Source organism: Equus quagga, chromosome 1 (genome assembly GCF_021613505.1).
Source record: "Equus quagga isolate Etosha38 chromosome 1, UCLA_HA_Equagga_1.0, whole genome shotgun sequence".
NCBI lineage: Eukaryota > Metazoa > Chordata > Mammalia > Perissodactyla > Equidae > Equus > Equus quagga.
Window position 1 is genome coordinate 14,469,052 of NC_060267.1, and position 9,553 is coordinate 14,478,604.

At 56.5% G+C, this 9,553-nt stretch overlaps 1 protein-coding gene across 1 annotated transcript; it reads left to right on the forward strand.

The window, feature by feature from the left end:
- Positions 1-1,510: 1,510 nt before the first annotated feature.
- PPP1R1A (protein phosphatase 1 regulatory inhibitor subunit 1A) lies at positions 1,511-9,447 on the forward strand. Its single transcript, XM_046638037.1, has 7 exons — positions 1,511-1,728; positions 5,499-5,559; positions 6,583-6,620; positions 6,957-7,020; positions 7,635-7,790; positions 8,666-8,772; positions 9,319-9,447. Exons 1-7 carry the CDS (start codon positions 1,645-1,647, stop codon positions 9,322-9,324), a joined length of 516 nt encoding a protein of 171 aa, XP_046493993.1. The 5' UTR covers positions 1,511-1,644; the 3' UTR covers positions 9,325-9,447.
- The last annotated feature ends 106 nt before the right edge of the window (positions 9,448-9,553 follow it).

Sequence of the window (9,553 nt, forward strand, 5' to 3'; positions counted from 1 at the left end):
TCAGGGGAGGGGCTGGGAAACCCAAGCAGCTGTTCTCTAGGCTCGCCTTGCTACATTAAAGAGAGCAAAGGGACCCTGCAGCGCAAGGCTGGGTGTAGGGGGTCATTCCTGGACTCCAAGTGACAGCAAAGCAGGGACCAGTTAACATGCAAATAGAGGTCTGGCTGGCCCACTGGGTCCCTGTCACCCCAGCCCTGCCCTGAGAAAACTGAGCCTGAGCCGAGCCGGCATGTGTAAAGAGATACGCTGGGGGAGGGCAAGGGAGGTTATTTTGGGAGGTAAGAGGGGAAGGGGCCATGCGAAATCCGGGCCAGGGAAGGGCTGCCCAGGAGAGGAGGCAACTGAAGGTTGAGGCTGACTCCTTAGAGGAGAAGATGAGCACCGTGTCCCCAGAGAACCAGGCATTCATTTGTATGGAACGTGCCAGCGCTTAAGGCTAAAGAAACAGATCTGCCGCCCTGGCCCCTGCCCAGCCCCTCCCTGAGAACTCCCTGTCCCTTCTCCTCCCAACCCCCTGTCCTTTCCTCCCCCAGAGATACATCCAGCCCTGGCCTCTCTCTATCCAGTGGCCCCTAGCTCCTGACATGGTGCCCACGAGCTCCTATGAATATCCTATCTCCCTCACTCACTAGTAATGACTGACATCTTGGTCCTACACCAAATTAGTAAGTCCTTCACATAGTCTAACCTCCATCCCTTCAGTTACAGCAGATCATTTTCATTACTCTGCCAATAGTGGAATTGGAAACCAACTGCATCTGTAAACAAGCAGCCCCACCGAAGGAGTTTCTCTCTCCACCCCCCAGCATTCTCTCTTTGCAGGCCTGTTACCTGCTTTCCAAGCCCCCAAATTTAGCAAGCAGAAAGAGAAATCCATTTCACAAGCATTAGTGGCTCCCCACCCGGCCTTACTTCTTCCGCTGATCCTAGACGGTCCTCTCTCCCCGAGCCCTCCACCCACTGCCACCAGCACTTCAAGAGGGAAGCTCTGGTCTCTGGAGACCCTCTAAGGTCTTCAGTCCCGTCCCCCCACCCCACCCCACCCCTGCCACAGAGTGAACTCAGGACCGGAGTCCAGATTCCTATCTCCCCTTCAAGTTTTCACCTCCGCTCTAGTGTTTTCCCTCAAAGGAAAGTCCCTCTCCACGTCTAATCTTAGTCCCTCCTGCTGCATGCCTAAATCCCCTTTCTTTCTTTTTTTTTCTCTGGGCGACAAATCTGCCTCGCGTTTGCTTTCTTCTCTCCAACCCTCCAACCTGCCTCGGCTTAGAGAAGTTCTTCGCGGCCGCTCGCCGGCCCCACTCCCCGCCCAGAACTCGGAGGATTCCTGGACAACCCCCGAGCTGTCATTACGACAGGACCCGCCACACCCGACTCGCCCGCCTGCCCTCTCGCCCTCTGCGGGACGATGCCCCCTGCAGCCGGCTGCGCGGCCACGACGGGGTTAAGGCTCCGGCGGGGGGAGGGGGCGCCGGGCGGGGCGGGGCCGAGCCAATCGGCGGCGCCGGGGCCCCGAGGCCGCGAGCTGGGAGCGCGGAGCCGGCCGCCGGGAGCCGAGCGCGCCGGGCTGGGGCCGGGGCCGGAGCGGAGCGAGGAGGAGCGCGCCCGGCCCAGCCCCGCGTCCCGCCGCGTCCCGCCCCAGCCATGGAGCAGGACAGCAGCCCCCGGAAGATCCAGTTCACGGTCCCGCTGCTGGAGCCGCACCTTGACCCCGAGGCGGCGGAGCAGGTGCGGAGCAGGGCGGGGCTGCGGGGGACTCGCCCCGCAAAAGACGAGGGACCGCTGGACACTGGGATCCGGGATCCCTGCTGGGTCCTCCTGGAGCAGTGCGCCCCTGAGAGGGCGAACGCGCTTCGTCTGGGGGTCTTCTACCCCCTCCCCCACTGTCGGAGCCCCATCTCCCTGTCTGTGCTTCTTCGAGGTGGACAGAAGGACGAGCGCCTCCCGGCGAAGGCTGTCCCCGCGAGAGTCGCTCTCTGTCGCCCCAGCCCTGGGGGAGGGGGCCTGCCTGAGGACACGGCCCCCCACCCCCCGCTCCCTTTCGCCAGTCTTGCATCCCCCGCCCAGTCAACCCCCGCCTGAGTTTCTGAGCTGGGTGGGGGCGCTGATGGGTCCCGGCAGCAGTGCGGGAGGGGTTGGGGGTGAGGGCAGGTCATGGAGGGAGCCTGGTGCAGTCGGAGTTGAAAGAAGGGAAACAGCCCTCCTAGTCCTCTCCTAACTGGGGGCGACCCTGCAGGACTCCAGGGAGTGAGAACAAGAAGGGGCTGAGGAACACGGAGAGGCCTGGGGCTTTGGGGAGAGGCGCTGTCCGGTCTGCAGATGGAGGCTCCCTTCTTCTGCAAGTCTGGACACGTGGATCCTTATTCCCAACTCCTGCCCTTTGGAGCGGGGAGTGGGGGTGGCATGGAGAGAGTGGCACGGGGAATCCAGAGGCAGAAGCGCTCTAGGGTTGGGGTCCGCGCTGAGCCACACACGACGGAGAAGCACTGTGCTAGCCCTGGCTCAAGGGGTGGGAGTCCAGGGCCCAGCCTCCTGGCCTAGCCTATTTTTAGCTCAGAGCAGCCTGGCAGAGGCGGCAGTGTGTGAGAGTGTGTGAGCAAGTGTGTCTCAGCTCAGGGAGAGTGAGCATGTGTGGAGAGGGTGACCACCCGTGGTCATTACTACCTCCCCTTTACAAATATTTGCTCTTTTGCTCATTGCTCCATCTCTTCTTGTATTCTTTGTCCGTTTGCCTAGACATCCCCATTCCTAATGAATATCTGTTTCCCACAAGGTCAGTTCTCTATTTCCCCCCCACCTGCCGCCAGGGCTTGGCTGGGCCTCCCCACCTGAGGCAACTCTGTGAGCCCGGGGACGGGCTGGGGAGCGTCCTTTCTGTCGCTCCAGCTGTTTGGCAGAATGAGGCCTGGATGTGAACTGGATGTGAAGGGAAAGGGGAGGCACACCCTCTCCCCGTAACTTCAGCTTCAGAGTGTGGGCAGGGGTTAGGTACCTGCATCTCCATCCTCTCCCGGGCCTGGAGGGAGCTGCATCTAAGGTGTGACAGTAGGAGGGACTGTGGTGAGACCTCAGACCTCCTGAGGACGAGGAGGGTGCAGAGCCCCTAGCATGGGGAGCGCTCCCTTGGGGTCAGCAAAAAGGCTGTTAGGGCTGCAGGCAGGGATTGGCTAAGATAACTTCAGACCCAGGAAAAAGGGCCCAAGTGTGGGCTTTGGGGTGAGGGGTGAGGTTCCAAGCGGAACTGCCTTCCACTGGCACAGACGGGTCTCACGGCCTGACACCTGCATCTGTTTGGTGTCAGAGGAGGCAGGTGCGGGTGTGGGTTGGGAGGAGAAGGGGGAAGGCCGGCTGGTTCAGGGGTCTGCGGGGCAAGGGAGGAGGCTGAGGCAGTGCTAAGGAGCCAGAGGGACAAAGAGAGCTGAGACATGGACCTGCTTTTCTCTCATCTTCAGAAATCTGTGTCTACTAGGCCTGAAATTCTACCTGTGGTCTAACCTCTGTCCCTCTTGCTGTGTTACCCAAGTGTGTAAGCAAAAACCTCCAGGCTTGTCAGGAGCTTCTAACCCAGACCGACATGGGAGGGTGGAAGGGGTTAGAAGCTCTGAGTTATGGAGCACAGAGTGGCAGGGGATGGCAGGAAGCCCACAACTACCAGGTCCTTGGCATGACTGGTTTGGGAATAAATCAGAGGCAAAGGCACCAGTGTCCTTGAGCACTAGGATTGGGGGAGTACATGAAAAAGAAGAGGCCGTCTACCTGTTTCCTAGTAGTTCAGGTGCCTGGGAGGCTTCAGGAAGTCTGACTTCCCTCCTGCTGTAGGTCATCATAATTCTCAAGGACTCTGAGTGCTTAGAAATCTTGTCCAAGGCAAGGAAATTGGATAAGGAAGGGACCAGTCCAAGATCACAGGGCCCCGCTGCTGTCTCAAAGGCCCTTTCTGTCATGCTTGCAGTCTCCTTCTCAGGTTCCCAACAGCCTTGAATCCCCACCCCACCCTCTCTCTGTCTCCTCCACAATCAGCCCCCTCCCCCAGGGCAGGAAAGAAATGGAAAGGAGGAGTCCTCTCCTGGGAAAAGGACGGCCCCCACCCCACCTACGTGATGCACACATGCCCGCCTGCTGGCACCACACGTTTGTACCAGGAATCGCCAGAGACGGACACACAGCTAATGTTTGTGCAGTGCATACGTGTATCGTGTGTGCGCACACATGCGCGCGCGCGCACACACACACACACACACACACACCACACAGGACTGGCACTGCCAGGGACCTTGAAATGTCACCAAAAACAGATGCCGCTGGATTCTGCTCAAAAAACAGAGCCCTACCCCCAATGCACCCCCATTCTATGCATCCTGTTTCTTCTTTCGGGAGACTCCCCCTCGCAGACTACACTGCCTCTCTCACCATGACTGGTACCCACTCTTTGGGCACAGAGAAGGGCAAACGTCCTACCACCGCCACCCCCAATGGTAATGATACTAAATAATGGACACACAAAGATAGGAATTTGATCATTTGGGGCCCCCACCCTAATCCTCTCAGCCCTGGAAATTTTAGCCCCTTTCCCAGCCCCGTGAGCCTTCCCTCCCCTCTTGTGCCCTGGAGGGAGCTGCAGGGACTCCAGCCCCATGGGCCCCCTCACTTCCAAGCCTCTAAACAGGCCAGAGAAAGGGGAAAAACTACAAGTCCCAAGAGTCCTTGGACTGACTTCAACAACAATCAACTTTATTGGCAGCATGACAAAAGAACAGCGGCGGAAAAAGAGGCTCAGAGGCTCAGCCGTCAATCAGTTCTTATATGTTAATTTCTTAAAAGGGAACCCCTGAGCCCAGGATAAGATTTTGCAGCTGAGCTTTAAGCCCTGACCAGAGTGCTGCCTAGGGCTCCTCCTCGTGTTATATTTACCACGACAAGGATTTCGCAGACCTTATTTCCTGACAAATGAGAAAGGCGGTGTGTCCAAGGACAGGGAGGACATTAGGGAGGGAGGGGCATGGGCCAAGGGGATGCACATTCAGACCCACCTTTGCTGTGCTGTCCTCCCGGGCGGGCCAGCGGGTGGCATGGAGACAGAGGGGTGCTCTCTGCAAGTGCTGGCCCAGAAAAGGTTAATGTGTGTTAGAGGGGTGGGCTGCGAGATGGAAGGAAGAGCCTGTGTCCTCTCGGGTTATTTCTGACCATTGATCCAGGATGGACGGAAGGACAGCAGGCCAGAGATCGATGCATAGAGCAGATTTAGCTGTTGAGATGGAGTTAGGGCCAGGGCTGGGGGAAATGCTGAGACAGAACAGGGGGTGGGAGTGCAGGGGGTAGGGGTGGTCTTTTGGGTCCCAGAGGAGAGGGATGGACCCAAGAATGTTCACCCTGGGACAGCAGGTTCAAGGTAACATGGCATTTTTTAAGGTATGTTAAGTGGGTGGCCTGGATTGTGTTGCTGAGTGGTGTTGGGTGGGGCTTTGACGCTTCCACATGAACTTGACCTCTTCCCTCAGATTCGGAGGCGCCGCCCCACCCCTGCCACCCTGGTACTGACCAGTGACCAGTCATCCCCAGGTAACCCCAGGGATGGGTCGTTGAAGGGAGTAGGGCTGCTAAAGACAGCTGGGTCCCAGTGAGAGAAGGGGGGTGCTAGACAGAAGAAGGACAGATCTGAGCAGTCAGAGAGTCCTCAATCCCAGAGGCAGGAAAGTGGTGGCTGGATTAGCAGGAGGATTTCCTTGGCTTTGGAAAGAAGGAGCAGTGCTAGGGAGGGGAGGGAGAGCACCTGGTTCCTAGGCCCCCCAGGAATTAGGGTGGTCAACTGAGTGCCAGTTGCTGTGGCAACAGCCTTCCAGGTTTCTCCAGCAACTGAGATGCTGCTGCCCCCACCCCCAGAGGCAGTGACAGCTGTGAGGGGGAGGGACCGCCTCCATCAGCTGTCTTGACGCCCCCAGAGGGGAAGGGGAAGGTTAGAAACAGCTCAGAGAGCAGCTGGCATTCTGGTCACCAGTGTCCCCATCAGGGTCTAGGGAGAGAACAAGGTCTCAGAGAAACGTCAGGGAGCTGGACAGGAGAGTGGAAGAGGTGGTCATGCTAATAAGCTAGACTGCACTGCAGGATGCCTGAGTCCCCAGCTGTCCTCCAGCTACTGAAAAGGTTGGTACCTTCCTGGACCCTGCACAGGATCATTTTGCTGTTCTTTAGCCAGTGTTCCCTCCTATGCAGGGTTCAGTTCTGGACCTGGGGTGGGGGTAATGGTTGCCAAGAGAAAAAGATATTTCAGAGGGAGGAAAAGGGCAAAAGGACCACAGATCCTGCCTTCAGGAGCCTCCAGGTCTGAGGCAAGGATGTAGGTGCAGATTGCCCATAGAGTCAAGGACAGGACTAAGTGCAGGGAGAAGGCCGGCCAGCAGAGCAGGAGGCAGCTGGAGCGAGTGGGCCTGGGGTGGCCACCAGGGCCAACTTCCTAGGGGCAGATGTGAGGGACAGATCAGGAAGGAGGTGACTGCAGAGACTCCTCCCCTGGGGAAGTCAGCTCCATGGGGACCCCCTGGATTTCCCATCCTCATCACTTTCTCCTTTCTCTGTTCCCCTCAGAGATAGATGAAGACCGGATGCCCAACCCACTTCTCAAGGTGAGCTGGCACCTCCACTCAGCCCAGCCCAGCCCAGAAAACCCACAGACTCATTAGGGGATTATTCCTCAGAGCCCCCATCTGTAGGACCTTTAGACTGCCTCTTCCCTGCACCTCCCCCCCCAATGTGTGTGAATGGACGCCCCCCACACACACAGTCTCCTTGCTCACTATTGTCGGTCGGAAGGGGAAAGGGGGAGCTGGGGAAGCAGGAATTTTCTTCCCCTACTTTTTACAGCCCACACCCACCCCCCCATCTCCAATCCAAAAGCATGGCAAGGTGGAGGAGGCGGGCGAGAAGGGCTGGCACCCACCTGTGCTCTGTGTCCTTCACAGTCCACTCTGGCCATGTCTCCACGGCAGCGGAAGAAGGTGACAAGGACCACACCCACAATGAAAGGTTCGGATGACCCTTCCCCTCCCTTCCTTCCCCTCTGTGCCTGAGGCTGAGCAGTAGACCTGATGACCCCTTTGGAAGGAATCCTTGGGAAGTCATGAAATCTGCCTTTATTAAAGTTGAGTTGTTGCTAGAAAAACTGGGGCTGAATTGCAGCTCTGCCACCGCCCAGCAGAGTGGCCCCGGAGAACCTGCCTAACCTACTGAGCCGTGACTACTGCCTCACTGTGGCAGTTAAATTAAATACAATTTGTGAACTCACATAGAAGCGAGGTCACAGAACACAGAAGGTATGCAAATATTTCTTGGCTCTAACTTGAGTTTTCTCCTGCCCCCAAAGGAGACCACTTATCCCAGCAAGTTAAGGAGGATCTTTTGTTCTTAAAGCCTCTTCCCTGGCCCTCCCTTCCCTTTGAAGGTAGTGCATTTTATTGTCTAGCTTTAGTCCCTGCTCGCTGCCTAGCGGATGTCCCTCCTTGTTCACATCTCAAGGGACGGGAAAGTCAAACCACTTGGCAATGTCTGGTGACTCTTTAGCAGGGCTGTTGAATTGGAGGGTCCACAGAGGAGACTGGGCAGTCATGTCCAATGTCCTCCCCCTTCCTCTGTGCCCCCAGAGCTCCAGATGATGGTTGAACATCACCTCGGGCAACAGCAGCAGGGAGAGGAGCCTGAGGGAGCCGCTGAGAGCGCAGGGACCCAGGACTCCTGCCCACCTGGGATCACAGACACAGAAGCGGAGTCAAGGCTGGGCACCTCTGGGAAAGCACAAAGTACGTTCCGGCTGGGGAGGGACCAGCCTAGGAGGAGACAAGCCTTACCCACGTGGGAGGGTTCCAGTAGGAGCGGGAAACTGGAGGATTTGGCTCTATCTGCACCTCTTCACCAGTCCTTACTGATTGGCACCAGCCCCTCCCACCGTAATGGGAACAGCACCACCAGGCTAGAATGCTGGCTCTGCGCCTTTACCAGCCCGGAGGCTTGAGCAACTTACTTAACCTCCATCTACAAAACGATAATGATGGTGCCTATTTCATTGGGTTGTTTATGAAAATTAAATGAGACTGGTTCTTGGCCCAGCAGCTGAAACATACAAAGCATGCAACAAATGGAAGCCGCTGGTGGTGCTGTTAATACATCTCCACAGGCCCTTATCCCCTATGTATTCCACAATTCAGAAGTATTCCAATTGTATGACGGCGATGCCGTATATATCCTACATATTTCAGAATACCCCCAGCAGGGCACCCTGTAATCAAACACATTAATATTTCTGCAGTGAAATGAATGGTCTCCCGAAGGGGGATAAATAGACTATAAATAGCCTAATATCAGTTCAGGTCATGTTTAGCCACACACTGAGATTGCACCCAAGCTTTTTAACATTTCTGAGAGGGGTTGTGGGGTTTTTTGGTTTGGTTTGGTTTGGTTTTCAGATTTCTGATTGCAGATAAAAAAAATTAGTGAACCTCCAGTAGTAACTGTGATCAGAGAAAACCCTGTTGGTCCTGCCCGATTGCCTCCAGCTTGGTGCTGGGCTCCTATGAGGGGTCACTGGAGTATAGGGTGGGGTGAGAGAAGCAGCCCCCTCTCTCCAAGCCCTCATGAAGACCACCTCTCCCTCCCACCACCCATTTTCCCTCCTTAGAGCCTGCAGAATCCACCCCTAAAACTCACGAGAGGGGCAGTGAGAAACCCAGCACAGAGAAAGCCTCAACCCATATACCACCACTGGATTCCCAGGGAGCCAACTCGGTAAGACCCCAGGGCTGGGCTGCCCGCTGTACAGGACAGCAAGCTGTGTGGACAGGGCCAGGGCTGAGATCTGGAATCAGGGAGAGGGGAACAAAGGACCAGCTGCAGTCACTGAAAAGCTATTCTCTATGGCAAGAGGGCTTGCATCTCCTCTGACGGGCAGACGAAGAGAAACGGGATTAAGCTGCAGCAGGAGGGACCGAGGTTAGACTGTATTAGGACTTCTGGCTATGGGAATGGGTGGGAAGGAGACCACAGATTTTCTGATAAAGGGCATTAGGAACCGAAAGGGAGATCTTCACCTGTCTAGGCCAGGTGAGCAGCAGTCCTGCCCAGAGTGGAGTCATTGATGGAGTAACCTGGGGAGCTTTGATTTTACTGTCCTCCTCCCGCACAGACTGGACCCGGGTACGGAGACTGGGTCAGGCATCAGGAGTTAGATGCTCGACTAACGGGACAGGACGGCTGGGCAGACCAGCAGGGGAGGGACAAGAGAGCCTCTGGCCTCCCGCTCACCCTCTCTTTCTGCTCCCAACCCCACAACAGGTCTGAGAGTGAAGCAGGTATCCTGGGATCAAGACTGAAGTTGGGAACGCATGGACACTGGATTTCTTATTTCTTCACTTTTGGGGAAAATCTCTTGTTTTTAAAAAGTGATAAATTTGGTGTTAGGTCCTTGGCATTTTCTTTCTTTCCCGACTTGGACAGTCTCCTCTCCCTCCCCTCTCATCCTGCCCTCTCTACGCCCCCCCTTCTGCCCAGCTGCCTGGAGAGGAACTTG

What these genes read in the sequence shown, in the direction of transcription:
- PPP1R1A (XM_046638037.1), top strand. Translation starts at nt 1,645, where the DNA reads ATGGAGCAGGACAGCAGCCCCCGGAAGATCCAGTTCACGGTCCCGCTG. An exon ending in TGCCCAACCCACTTCTCAAG is followed by an intron (nt 6,621 to 6,956) that starts GTGAGCTGGCAC and finishes TGTCCTTCACAG; the next exon opens with TCCACTCTGGCCATGTCTCC. An exon ending in CACCTCTGGGAAAGCACAAA is followed by an intron (nt 7,791 to 8,665) that starts GTACGTTCCGGC and finishes TTCCCTCCTTAG; the next exon opens with AGCCTGCAGAATCCACCCCT.